The 14706-nt window shown below is 41.8% G+C and overlaps 1 protein-coding gene across 4 annotated transcripts; it reads right to left on the bottom strand.

The window, feature by feature from the left end:
• Window positions 1-4746: 4746 nt before the first annotated feature.
• Window positions 4747-14475, bottom strand: LOC112225525 (guanylate-binding protein 1-like). 4 transcript variants are annotated; one of them, XM_024403040.2, is made up of 11 exons: window positions 14336-14475; window positions 13820-14019; window positions 13517-13644; window positions 13262-13371; window positions 12614-12825; window positions 11866-12108; window positions 9446-9726; window positions 9122-9334; window positions 8789-8891; window positions 5830-5954; window positions 4747-5669 (listed from the first exon to the last, which is right to left on the bottom strand). In XM_024403040.2, exons 2-11 carry the CDS (start codon window positions 13989-13991, stop codon window positions 5184-5186), a joined length of 2073 nt encoding a protein of 690 aa, XP_024258808.1. In that variant the 5' UTR covers window positions 13992-14019; window positions 14336-14475; the 3' UTR covers window positions 4747-5183. The 4 variants fall into 4 exon arrangements, 3 of the variants coding, with proteins under 3 accessions (XP_024258808.1, XP_024258809.1, XP_024258810.1); XM_024403041.2 differs by having other exon boundaries at window positions 13820-14043; window positions 14336-14472; XR_006080024.1 differs by lacking the exon at window positions 8789-8891 and having other exon boundaries at window positions 5526-5669.
• Between the last annotated feature and the right edge of the window lie 231 nt (window positions 14476-14706).

Consider the following 14706-nt stretch of genomic DNA (forward strand, 5'->3'; position numbering starts at 1 on the left):
CCAAATGTTGGGAGGTGTTTTCTAATGTAGTCTGTAATTTGTAGGTATCTGAAAAAAATACTTCTGGGAAGATTATAAGTTTCCCTCAGCAACTCAAAGGAAGCAAAGGTCCCTTCTATGTATAAATCCCCTATGGTATTTATCCCCAACTCTCCCCATCGCGCAAAGGTATTATCAAGGTTAGAGGGGAAAAGGAGGGATTCCTGGCGACAGGGAGCATGAATGACATCGGTCTAAGCTCAAAGTGGACTTTAATTTGCTTCCAGATTCGGACTGTGCTATGTATAATAGGATTGTTACAATAAAGTGACGTCTCCAGATTGACAGGCGACAAAATCACAGCGCCAATAGAGAAGGGGTGACATTCCTCAAACTCCATACTAAGCCAGCTGGATGACGGAAGTGCGTCATCCAGCAGAAACGTAACAACGCAGAGGTTAGCGGCCCAGTAATAAAATGTACAATTTGGGAGAGACAATCCTCCTTCCATCTTGGATTTACAGAGGTGTTTTTTACCTATCCTGTGTGTTTTATAATCCCAGATGAAAGGATTGATAATTGAGTCCAGTTGTTTATGAAAGGATTTAGGTATGAATACTGGGATGTTCTGATATAGGTAGAGCAGTTGTGGGAGGAAGACCGTTTTAATGACATTAATTCTTCAGAGCAGAGAAATTGGGAGAGTTCTCCAAAATAGTATGTTTGCCTTGAGATTTTGTATCAGAGAGGGGAAATTCTCTTTAAATAGTAAGGAGTATTGTTTGGTAACTACAATTCCTAGGTAGGTACATTTTTCTGAAGATAACTTAAATGGGAGATGTTCTAGCCAGGAGGTGTTTTGTGACCGTATGTATGGGCATTAATTCACTCTTGTTCCAATTTATTATGTATCCCGAGAATGTACCAAACAAATTGATCACATCAAGAATAGCTGGGATACTAGCCTGGGGTTCTGTTACATAGAGGAGGATGTAATCTGCGTATAAGGAAATCTTATTTAGAGTATCTTTAGTATTATAGCCGTGTATTGCTGCATGAGATCTAATCGTCTGAGCGAGCGGTTCGATAATTAGGGTGAAGAGCATAGGCGACAGCGCACAACCCTGCCTTGTCCCCCTGTAAAGGTTAAATCGGGGCGACAATGATTGGTTAGTGAGTATTCTGGCACAGGGGTTCCTATATAAAAGCTGGATCCAATTTATGAACCCATCTCCAATATTACATTTCTGTAGGACCTTGAATAGATAGGGCCACTCAACTTGGTCAAAGGCCTTTTCGGCGTCAAGAGATATGACGGCAAGGTCCACGTTGGGTAACCTCTGAGAATACATAATATTGAAGAGGCGCCTGAGATTGAAGAATGAGTTTCTGTTAGGGATAAAGCCGGTCTGATCCGAATGGACCAATTTGCCAATTAAAGTGCTAAGCCTGTTAGCCAGAGTTTTTGCTAAAATCTTTTGGTCTGTATTAAGGAGAGATATTGGTCTGTATGACCCTACCTCTTCTGAATCTTTACCCTTCTTATGTATAACTGTAATGAACGCTTCGTCCAAAGTAGAAGGGAGAGCTCCATCCTCATTGGCCTGAACCAACATTTTGTGCAGGTAGGGAGAGAGCATGTTGCTGAATGTTTTATAGAATTCACCAGGGTATCCATCTGGGCCCGGGGTCTTGCCACTCTTTAGAGATTTAATTGTTTCTCGAATTTCATTGAGATATTTCCTTATTCAGGAAGTTAGAATCTTCCTGGTTCAGGGCGGGAAGATTACAGTCCTTCAAAAATGTTTGCATAATTAAGGGGTTAGGATCCGCTTTAGATGTGTATATAGAGTCTCATAAAACTGCCGGAATCTGTCATTGATGTCTTTGGGGGAAGAGAGTAATTCCCCAGATGCAGATTTAAATTTGTGAATCATTCTGTCACTTACATTTTTTCGAAGTTGTCTGGCGAGTAATTTGTGTGGTTTGTCACCAAACTCAAAATATTTTTGCTTGGCATAGAGAAAATATTTAGCAATTTTAGCTGAGAGAATCTGATTATATTCAAATTTTAAAGAGGTAATTTTTTTATGTTTCTCCATAGATGGATGGCTAGCATTCTCCCTATCCAGTAAGTGAATTTGTCCCTCCAGTTCTTCCAGTTTTCCTCTGTTTTGCCTACTCCTGGCAGCCTGAAAGGAGATGATACAGCCTCTCAGATAAGCCTTCAGTGTTTCCCACAATAATGCTGGGGAAGTCTCTGTGTTGTCGTTGGTATCAAAGAAAAATGTAATTTGGTCTTTTAAGATATTCACAGAATGTTGGTTCTGTGAGGAGCTGAGGATTCAACCTCCAGACCCTCTCGTTTGGTACAATGTCACCCAATCTCAGGGTGAAGGTGAGTGGACTGTGGTCCGAGATTATAATATCATGATACCTCACATTACAGGTATAGGGAGTAGTCTAGCATCCACCAAAAAGTAGTCAATTCGAGTGCAAACATTGTGAACATGAGAGTAAAAGGAGTATTCCCTACCCGTAGGGTTAGCGATCCTCCATATATCAAATAAGTTAGAATTTTTTATGTAGGTATTCAAGAATTCACTTGAATAGGAGGTAGGGGTTCTCCGGGTAGAGGATCTATCCAAATATTGGTCTAGCACACAGTTAAGGTCCCCTCCAATGACCAGGTTAGTATGGGAGATATCTGGAATCAGGGCAAGGACTCTTTTGAAAAAAGAGGGGTTATACAAATCATTAAAATCCAGACAGAAAATATTTACACAAGAAGCAATCTAATATCACACAGTCAAAACTCTCACGTCGTTTAGTTTAAGTTCACCATGTTTGGCCCATAGATATTTAGTAGAGTTACTGAGGTAGAGTGGATTTCTCCTATTACGATCACATACCGACCCTCTTTATCCGCAATAGTGGTTTTATGTAGAAAGGGAATTCCTTTCCGTACCAGAATCGCTGTGCCTCTCGTTTTGACAGAGAAGTTAGAGTGATACACTTGCCCCACCCACCTACACTTAAGTCTGCTATGAGAGTTATTTTCAGATGGGTTTCTTGCAAAAATATAATATCAGACGAGTGCTTTCAAGTGGGCTAGGACCTTGCCTCTCTTAATTGGTTCGTTTAAACCCTTGACATTCCAGGAAGTGAATGTAAGCCCCGCCCTCCTCTCGTTTGTAGTTCCTATGGTGGCCTGCATAACATGTAACTTGATCAGCATATGTAGCACCTACACCCGAGCAGTATCCAACCCACCCCTCCCCCTGCAACTGAAAACTGCTGTTCACAAATGCTCTCCATCCAACCTCACTGAGCTCGAGCTGTTTTGCAAGGAGGAATGGGAAAAAATTTCAGTCTCTCGATGGCAAAACTGATAGAGACATACCCCAAGCGACTTACAGCTGTAATCGCAGCAAAAGGTGGCGCTACAAAGTATTAACTTAAGGGGGCTGAATAATTTTGCACGCCCAATTTTTCAGTTTTTGATTTGTTAAAAAAGTTTGAAATATCCAATAAATGTCGTTCCACTTCATGATTGTGTCCCACTTGTTGATTCTTCACAAAACAATACAGTTTTATATCTTTATGTTTGAAGCCTGAAATGTGGCAAAAGGTCGCAAAGTTCAAGGGGGCCGAATACCTTCACAAGGCACTATATATATATTTAAAAAATATGTATATACATCCATATGCACATATACACATACAAACATTCATACCCCAGAATAACAATCTACACTGATTTAAAATATAACACATACATAATACTAAAATGCTAAGAGAAAATAGTAATAAAGTACAAATAGTAATTATATGTACGCACACCTACACAGACATAAGCACTACAGAGGGCTGGTGGAACTAGTCGGGAGAGCGGCCTACGGCTAGACAAAGGCAGAATGGCACAAAACATCAACTTGCTAACCAGGTGTCTGCGTCTGCCCCCTCCCAACCATCACCTCCAGTCCCCTGCAAGCAATAAATAAATGGTATGGTAGTAAGAATAATGTAAGGATACAAAGTGACTTTTTAACATGTTTTTTCATGTCTTAAAAATGTTTTACCTTTGTTAGATCATTAGTACACATTTTAAATGGCTTTTACAGATTTGATTTTTACAAGGAAAGTACTTTTATTCATGGTTGTTTTCATTGATTTTAACAACACATACTTTTTAACAAATTTAAATGTAACTTTCAAATGCTGTGTTTTATGCTTTGTTGCCGTTTTTATGTGTATAAATGATGTAAAAAATGTATGAGCTGTTTTTAAAGGAAATGTGTTAATAAAACTTTTCCAAAAGAAAAAAAAAAATCTGTTTATCGAAGTAAGGTGGATAACTCCTTGATCCTTCTTTGTGACATTCCCCTCAGGTCTTGATGTGTGTGGTGTGTCCAAGCAGCAGATTAATGAAGATCAGTAGTTTATATGAAAATCATTCCTGCATGTCTCGTCCGTGCCCTAAAGCTGATCTGGGTACTGATCATCTGAGTAGAGACATAATTAATTAATTACAGTTCCTCTTGTTGTCCTGTTGCTGATGTACTCATGTTTGTATTTGATTAAATTGATATGAGGTGACTGAAAGACAGGATGTCTCTTTTTCATGTGAATGCTTGTGCTTTTGTTTCCATGTAGAGATTCAGCTGGTGTTCAGTTCATCAGTTCTCCCCATTGATCAATATCTCTATTTAAACAGGTTTAGCGTCATCCTTAACCCTATCAGAGAAAATGTGAAAAGTTATCGAATAGAGATGAAGCAAGGTTTATTCAAACAGAAATCACAATTACAAAACATAATGGTCAACCCTGAAGTGAAACGCTCATTGAAGATGAGCAGTTCCATTCTAGCCTTACGTATAATATAGAACACATTTGACCTCAACAAGTTCAGCAAGCTCATTTATTTTACACTACATCCAAGAACAAAACACAAATTAACTCTCCAATTTAAAGATTGATCTATAATAACTTTTAAATATGACGTAATATTATCAGAATGAGAAATCAATGGTTATAAACTGAGGAACTGACGTCTGTGAAGTCACAGCTGGTTTGGCCAAATTGTGCTGTTGTTGCACAGCAGTCTTTCTGTTGCATTTCCTAGTAGCTCTTCTGGTTAATGCTGAGACTGGAGAAAGGTGTGGCTGCTGATCTGGACCATTGACCAATCTCTGGTGAATCCTTTAGACCTCTGAGCCAGGGCTTTTGTCAGTTGTACCTGTGTTGACTTTGGGCAGAGTTGTGTCTTTAGAGTTGCCAACTGCTCCTGTTTCGAGTTTGGGCGTGGCCGTCTTGTCTTGCTTGAGTGTCATGCCCTCCTTATCAGGGATATTGCCAACCGCACCTGATTTGAGATTGAATCTGACCTGCTCCTTGAACACAAGTGCCTTGCGTTGCTCACGGGCTTTCTTATAGTTAAAGTAGTGACCTAAGCCATTGCTGACACTCTCCATGACACCCTGTGCTATGGCTCTGAAGTTACGAGACTGCTCTTCCTTCTCCTCACGCTTGGCCTCCTCCTTCTCTCTCAGGCTCTGTATCTCCTCCTTCATGGCTGCCTCTTTCTCTGTGAAGCCCTTAGCCATCAGCTTTTCCTGCTCACGGAGCTTGCTATCTAGCGCTCTCTCCAACTCATGTTGCTTCTCCTTCGCCTCCTGGACCATCTTAGTCTAAAATCACAGAGGGACAACATAAAAAGCAATCTGCATCTTCTCAAAGACTACTGTGTTTACCTCCCTCAGTTACTACAATCTGTGGTTATAGTTAAAAAATATAAAATATAATTTTATGAGATATGGTATACTATAGGTTCCCAGTGTTCATACATACCTCTAGCTGACAGATTCCCTCCTGATGACTCCTCTCCTTCTCCTGGATCAGTTTCTCTAACTGGTGCTGTTTCTCTGCCTCCATCTTCACTGCCTGTTCAGCCAGGGCTCTCTTCTCTTGCTCCTCTGTGTCAGAAAAGACAGTAGCCAATGGCTATTTCTCAAGTGCAAACTGATTGATTCATGGTCTGAAAACCATTTGAACACCAAAATGTGACCCAGTATCTGAGATAAAAGTAAGAGGATTGATGTATTTCATTTTTGCATTGTTTTCCTTTGTTTTTCTCTTTTGTTAATTTTGTTGGTGGCTTGGGGGGGTGATGTCTTGGATGGTTAAGAGGCAGCTGTCGGGGAAATGTTGGGGGGGAACTTGGAGGGTTAGCGTTTGGGAACTTGGGCCAGTGGCCGATAGGTGGCTGGTTTGGGTCCCCATTTGGACTTAGTGGAAGATCTGCCGACGTGCCAAAGCACCCTGGTTGATATTGTGGGTCGCTGTGGATGGGAGTCTGTTAGATGACTGAATGTAATTTAAATGTTGAGCGACTCACTGCAGGTAGAGTGAACATACAATGAAAAATATATAATAACAAAAAGAGGTGCGTCAGGCCCCGAAGGTATAAATGGGGTTTTCCAGATGCGAGTCAGTAACAGACTACTACTACTTACATAAACACTAAAAGATTCAAAGTGGATTCAAAACAATTTATTTATAAACTGATATGCATTTTATATACAACTTCAAATGATAATATCCAAATGATTCATATTTTGCTTCAATAGACAACGTTCTCAAATAATATAAGACCATAAAAACAAGACTGAACAAAAATAGAAACGCAACATGTAAAGTGTTAGTCCCATATTTCACGAGCTGAAATAAAATCTCAGAAATGTTCCATACACATAAAAAGCTTATTTCTCTCAATTTGTTTGTACAAATTTGTTACATCCCTGTTAGTGAGCATTTCTCCTTTGCCAAGATAATCCATCCACCTGACAGGTGTGGCATATCAAAAAGCTGATTAAACAGCATGATCATTACAGAGATGCACCTTGTGCTGGCAACAATAAAAGGCCACTCAAATGAGCAGTTGTCACAACACAATGCCACAGATGTCTGAAGTCGAGGGAGCATGCAATTGGCATGCTTATTGCAGGAATATCCACCAATTGAATGTTCATTTCAGTATGTCTCACCGGCCTCAAAACCGCAGACCACATGTAACCACACCAGCCCAGGACCTCCACATCCACTTTCTGCACAAACTGTCTCAGGGAAGCTCACCTGCATGCTCGTCGTCCTCAACAGGGTCTTGACCTGACTGCAGTTTGGCCACCTTCGATGACCACTGGCATGCTGGAGAAGTGTGCTCTTCACAGATGAATCACAGTTTCAACTGTACAGGGCAGATGGCAGACAGCATGTAGGGTGTCGTGTTGGCGAGCGGCTTGCTGATGTCAACGTTGTGAACAGAGTGCCCCATGGTGGCGGTGGAGTTATGGTTTGGGCTAGCATAAGCAACGGACAACAAACACAATTGCATTTTAATCGATGGCAAGTTGAATGCACAGAGAAACTGTGACGAGATCCTGAGGCCTATTGTCGTACAATTCATCCGCGGCCATCACCTCATGTTTGAGCATGATAATGCACGGCCCCGTGTCGCAAGGATCTGAACACAATTTGAAAATTTGAAAATGTCCCAGTTCTGGGATGCTCTGGATCGACATTGTGTTCCAGTTCCTGCCAACATCTTCACACAGCTATTGAAGAGGAGTGGGACAACAATGATGGACTGATCAACTCTATGCAAAGATGTGTTGTGCTGCATGAGGAAAATGGTGGTCACACCAGATACTGACTGGTTTTCTGGTCTACACCCTACTTTTTTAAGGTATCTGTGACCAACAGATCTGCATTCCCAGTCATGTTAAATCCATAGATTATGGCTAATGAATTTATTTCAGTTGATTGATTTCCTATGTAATTCAGTAAAATCTTTGAAATTGTTGCGTTTATATTTTTGTTCAGTGTATATTATGATTAAAGAAAAGTCTTAGTTACTAGTCTAGAAATGTTTTCATTAAAGCCTCTAGATTTAAGTGCTATACTAGTACAGTGATAATTTCACCAAAATCTGTAAATACATATACTGTATGAGAAAAAATAATACATTGCTCTTGCATATAAAGCTTATACTGATACTAAGCATGGCTATCAATTTGACTTTCCGCTTTACATTGATAGATAAAAGGAAACAAATGTGTACATGCTCAAGTAATACACAATGTTTCTACTTCATAAAAGCTCCCCTCATGAGCTTATATTGAAAGAAAGTGTTGGCAGCGTCCAATCCAAGTCGAAGAACAGGCATGACTGTAGACTCAAGGAAACCACCTCCTTCCTTCTCAGGTTTGTTGCTATTCTTGAACTCCTCTATCTCCTGTCTCATTAAGTCAGCCTTCTCCTTGTGGCCCTTCTCCAGCAGATCCTTCTGCTCCTGCATCTTGCACTCCAAGGCCCTGTGGAAGTCCCGTTCCTGTTGCTTCATCTCCTCCTTCATCTTCTCTTCCATCTGCTTCAACTTCTCATCTTTGCTTCTGCGATCGTCCTCCATGGTGCGCTCCATCTCCAACCGTTTCTCTTCAGCAGCCTTCTTCTCCTGCTCCAGCACAGCTGATCTCTCCTTCTCCTCTGCATGGTCCAAAGGAAGAGTTGAGGTAGGAAAACACTCTAGCTTCTGGACTACTCATGTTCTCTCTCATATGGAGTCAACAGACAGCCCCTGATCTTTTCCATGTTCTGGAGTAGGCCATAACTTTTAGATTACTCTTTCAAACATCCCAGATCTATGTTGACTTCGTGCAAGATTATCATCAATTTATTGTGAGAAGTCACTCCAACCAGAGAACTGAATGCAACCAGATAATAACATCCCGATGCTATAATTTGGACTTACCGTGGATCTTTTTCTCATTTTCGGTCAATTTTTTGTCAGCTTGCAGGATGGAATTCTTCTCTAGACTCTTATCCCTCAGGAACTGCTCAAGAATCTCCTCAGCCTGTAGAAAACACCCCCAAAGGCTACATGTTTTATAATTGGTTGATGGCAATCTGTTTCTGGTATGATGCTGCAGGTGGAAGCTAACATGGAAGCTAATCATAAGAGGTTGATAGAAACAGCAATCCATCTACGAAATTGAAACTAAGTGGATCGGCCTGAAAGATGAGAACAGCTCGTGTCTAATATGGATTTTTTTATGAATGTTTCAGCCCTAGCAAGGATTCTTACCCTAACTCCTTTATCAGGCTCGGCCCGGTACTGTGCCACCATGTTGTCATGGTGACTGCAGTAAAGCTCATACCCTCCAGGTGTGGCATAGATCCCCTCCTTAATCTTCTGGGCCATCGGAACAGACAGCTTCTCCAGAAGGGCCACACACTTCTTCTCTGAGGCATCCTCGTTCTGGATGAGAAGGTCAGCGTAGTGCTTTGCAATGGCCACCTGCAGGAGTCAAGACTGTTTTAGGGAAGCATTTGAAAAAGTGGTCCTTGACAGAGTTAAGAACTAAGGCAGTGTTTGTACCAGGCACAGATCTGAAATGATGACCCTTACCGCCAACGCTTTCAAGAAATCCCCATTTTCGTCTTTGAAGGATCGTTTCATGAAAGCCTGCGTGGCCTGGTGGTCTGAGCGGAGGTGATGAGCTGAAATCTGACCCATGGCCACAGGGAATAAGGCCTTCACCTCCTCCATACCCCTCTGGTATACTGCCTGGCCCTCATCCACAGCAGCCTGGTTCTCAATTTGAGCCATGGCCAGCACCGCATTCTCCAGACAGGGCACAGAGCCTTTTGCTATGGTCTCCACATAGGTTTTAACCAAGTGGCCGAGCACTGCAATCAGATAGAGGCGGGAAGAAAAATATAAGTGTATACATTTGGTGGTACAATAACATAGGCTACATTTTTTTAAATTATTATTTTTTTATTTCACCTTTATTTAAGAGAGAACAAGTTCTCATTTACAACTGCGACCTGGCCAAGGTAAAGCAAAGCAGTGCGACACAAACAACAACACAGAGTTACACATGGAATAATAAACAAGCGTAGAGTCAATAACACAATAGAAAAAAATAAAGTCTATATACATTGTGTGCAAATGGCATGAGGAGGTAAGGCAATAAATAGGCCATAGTAGCGAAGTAATTACAATTTAGCAAATTAACACTGGAGTGATAGATGTGCAGATGATGATGTGCAATACTGGTGTGCAAAAGAGCAGAAAAGTAAATAAAAGCAATATGGGCATGAGGTAGGTAGATTGGATGGGTATTTACAGATGGGCTATGTACAGCTGCAGCGATCGGTTAGCTGCTCAGATAGCTGTTGTTTAAAGTTAATGAAGGAAATATAAGTCTCCAGCTTCAGCTATTTTTGCAATTTGTTCCAGTCATTGGCAGCAGAGAACTGGAAGGAATGGCGGCCAAAGCAAGTGTTGGCTTTGGGGATGACCAGTGAGAAATACCTGCTGGAGTGCGTGCTACAGGTGGGTGTTGTTATCGTGACCAGTGAGCTGAGATAAGGCGGAGCTTTACCTAGCAAAGACTTATAGATGACCTGGAGCCAGTGGGTCTAGCGACGGATATGTAGCGAGGGCCAGCCGACGAGAGCATACAGGTCGCGGTGGTGGGTGGTATATGGGGCATTGGTGACAAAACGGATGGCACTGTGGTAGACTGCATCCAGTTTGCTGAGTAGAGTGTTGGAGGCTATTCTGTAAATGACATCTGCAAAGTCGAGGATCGGTAGGATAGTCAGTTTTACGAGGGTATGTTTGCGGCGTGAGTGAAGGAGGCTTGGTTGCCAAATAGGAACCCGATTCTAAATATAATTTTGGATTGGAGATGTTTAATATGAGTCTGGAAGAAGAGTTTACAGTCTAGCCAGACACCTAGGTATTTGTAGTTGTCCACATATTCTAAATCAGAACCGTCCAGAGTAGTGATGCTAGTCGGGCAGCGAACGATTGAAAAGCATGCATTTAGTTTTACTAGCGTTTAAGAGCAGTTGGAGGCCACGGAAGGAGTGTTGTATGGCATTGAAGCACGTTTGGAGGTTTGTTTACACAATGTCCAAAGAAGGGCCAGATGTATACAGAATGGTGTCGTCTGCGTAGAGGTGGATCAGGGAATCACCCGCAGCAAGAGCGACATCGTTGATATATACAGAGAAGAGTCGCCCGAGAATTGAACCCTGTGGCACCCCCATAGAGACCGCCAGAGGTCCGGACAACAGGCCCTCCGATTTGACACACTGAACTCTGTCTGAGAAGTAGTTGGTGAACCAGGCGAGGCAGTCATTTGAGAAACCAAGGCTGTTGAGTCTGCCGATAAGAATACTGTGATTGACAAGGTCGAAAGCCTTGGCCAGGTCGGTGAACACGGCTGCACAGTACTGTCTTTTATCAACGGCGGTTATATCGTTTAGTACCTTGAGCGTGGCTGAAGTGCACCTGTGACCAGCTTGGAAACAGGACTGCACAGCGGAGAAGGTACGGTGGGATTCAAAATGTCAGTGATCAGTTTATTAATTTGGCTTTCAAAGACTTTAGAAAGGCAGGGCAGGAAGGATATAGGTCTGTAACAGTTTGGGTCTAGAATGTCACCCCCTTTGAAGAGGGGGATGACCGCGGCAGCTTTCCAATCTTTAGGGACCTCGGACAATACGAAAGAGAGGTTGAACAGACTGGTAATAGGGGTTGAAACAATGGAGGTGGATAATTTTAGAAAAAGAGGGTCCAGATTGTCTAGCCCAGCTGATTTGTACGGGTCCAGGTTTTGCAGCTCTTTCAGAACATCTGCTGTGTGGATTTTGGTGAAGGAGAAGCTGGGGAGGCTTGGGCAAGTAGCTACGGGGGGTGCGGAGCTGTTGGCAGGGGTTGGGGTATCCAGGAGGAAAGCATGGCCAGCCGTAGAGAAATGCTTATTGAAACATTCAATGCATCTGTGCAGAATCTGCTGATTTTTGACTTACTTCTCCCGGTTACTTTGTGTCCCCCTTTGACAGTTTTTGTACGGCTCTCCTGGAAAATAAAGCAGCAGAAAGTGTCTGCAACCTTTCGGAAGCTTCCACAGAGATCAGCCTCGTCCATGGAATCCAGATGGGGCATGTTGGCAGGAGTTGTAGGAGTGGGGAATACAAAGCACTTGCGTGAGGGGAAGTAGTTCCGGATGCACTCTCGTGGGAGGTTGTACATCAGGTTCTTTTTACCCCCACCTGAATGATAGTCAGCATTCACCATTACAGTTGACATTAGTCTATTTTTAGGGTCAGTTTCCCAGACACAGATTAGGCCTTGTCCTGGACACAAAAGTGTGTTCAATGGAGAATCTCGTCTGGAGGCCTAATCTGTGTCTGGGAGACTGGCCCTTAGTTCACCATCCAAACACACAATCATTAACAGACAAGCATATATAGAGATATGCATAAATGAACTTAAGGTAGAAGACTTTATGACCAATAAACAAACTGGATAAAATAATTGTGTCACTTGATTTGAGTCTGTTTGATTATGAGTGTAATCCTACAATACATTTTCATAGGAATGATTTTATAACGTGTAATTTAGCAAGTGTCAGAGCAAATATCAATCTTCTTGTTTTTCAACCTCTTTGTTCTTGTGAGAATGATTGTTCCAATTGTATAAATGTTCATGGGGAGCACTATTCTAGAGACATTGTGCACAGTTGATCATTGGGGCGGTGGCTAGTGCTAATGTCACCTTTTCTGAGTTCCAGGGAATGCTCCAGATACTCATCTTCGGTGACGTTTCTACCGTCGATCTCGAGTAGTAGAGTGAAATCTCTGATGGTCCACACGAAATTTGGAAAGAACTGCACAAACTGGGCGTCTCCTCCTTCCTCGTCATCATGAGAGGATGAAGCTGCACTGGAAGAATTCACCTTGATCCGCTCTGTCAGCTCACTCACATATCTTTAGGGCCGGTTGAGGATTGACTGATAAAATCTACCAAAGTAGCTGCTACAGTTGTACAAGGACTTGCTTTTCAACAGTTATAGCATACAAGTCATTTCAGTTTCATTTTGAGTGGACTGTGTCCACGTGCACTGAGTAACCCCTAAGGGAATGGATACAACAAAGTACAGTGTGTTGAACATTCTGCAAACACATAATTAAACACTGTCAGTAACACAATATATTGCTCCAGGTCTATAAGGACATGTTGCTCAGCATCCAATAGATATACAAACATACAGCACTTTCACTTTCAATATGAGAGGGACTTCCAAGAAATGGTCTGGTTGGGGGAAATATCCCCTACCCATGTGACCTGTCCATCTTTTAAAGTCAATAGGAAAGAAAACTGGGAGGATTGCCATGGGCAAATTGATATTGGTTTAAAGGATACTGGAGGTTCTCCACGGCTTGATTGTCGATGGTCCCTCGACTGTTGTAGACCAGAGTACTGCTTAACAGAATGGCCAAGGAGAAGATCCAGGCATCATTCTTAGAATCTCCCTGAAACAAGTATGACAACCGCAACATGAATTTGTGATCTGGCGAAATGTAATGAAATTATTTAAAATATGTGTGTGTTTAGATATGTGTTCACTGTGCTGATTAGTAATGTGAATTGTAAAGAGACTGAACTTTGACCTCTCACCTTCTCCACATCCCCCAGCCCCTCTGTATCCAGCAGCACCAGGGTGTGGTCTCTTTTTTCAGGATGAGGCACACACCACATCCAGATTCCCTTAGTCTTAGATTGGATGGTGGCGCCAAGGGCAAAACCTAAATTAATATTTCAAAGACCAATTTCAGAAAAAAAATAATGTAATACAATTTATTTCTAAACCAGTGTGTGTACTGATGAAAATAAACATTTAATTGGGCATTGACTATTGAGGTACAGCTGATGGTCAAACCAGTCTGTACATTTTGATTTGTTTCTCAGCATCAGTCTCACCTTGTCTCTTTCCAGCCAGCTTGTTCATGAGGTAGGACTTGCCGGTGCGGTACAGCCCGACCACCGCCACCACTACGACTTGCTGGTTGAGTCCCATCAGGTACTTGATGGCACCAGGAACTACATGAAGCTCGCCGTCGGCGTTTTCGACCAGGCACATTGGGGAATCCATCGTCAAATGATTTCACAGGATGATTAGCCTACAGCTCCCAGAAATAGTCAATCTTTAATAAAAATATTAATTAAATATAGTTCAGGTGAAATATTTATATACGTTTATTATCGATTCCTTCTAGAAATTAAGCTCACAATGTGAATATAGTCTACTGCATATGCCATGCAAATATATTATTAAAAAGATCTGCACCATGAAACAGCTTAGCCATATGCATACCAACATTTAGTTAAAGTGAAGTTAAATTATTGTCCAATGACAGCTTCAATTTCATTATGAAATTCGTCTGCAAAAATGTAACGGTTTCCTGCTATGGTACAGCATTCGTCGGTCCTACTTACATAAACGACTCATCCACAAATCCTCTCCAAACCAACTGAGGTTAATCGCAGAGGAACAATGTCCTGCTGGCTATATATTTGCTACGAAACAGAAAGTGAAAGTTGCCTAGGCTTTCTTTCTGTTCACTTTTTTTCACCAGTCCAATATGAGATTGAACTGACGCAAACTACTTTTAAAATCATCAACAAAATCTTTCAAAATGTCAGAAGGAAATGCAAAAGAAATATTCAATTGTGAATGGCGTTATTGAGCCTATTATCGAGCTATTGTTCAACTAGGAATTAATGCCACTTTCACGTGGTAGTCGGAACTAGAAACTGGAGAGAAAAAAAACACGGAACTCTGAAATCTCTGACTTCAGAGCGTTCAA

This window comes from Oncorhynchus tshawytscha, linkage group LG26 (genome assembly GCF_018296145.1).
Source record: "Oncorhynchus tshawytscha isolate Ot180627B linkage group LG26, Otsh_v2.0, whole genome shotgun sequence".
Lineage (NCBI taxonomy): Eukaryota > Metazoa > Chordata > Actinopteri > Salmoniformes > Salmonidae > Oncorhynchus > Oncorhynchus tshawytscha.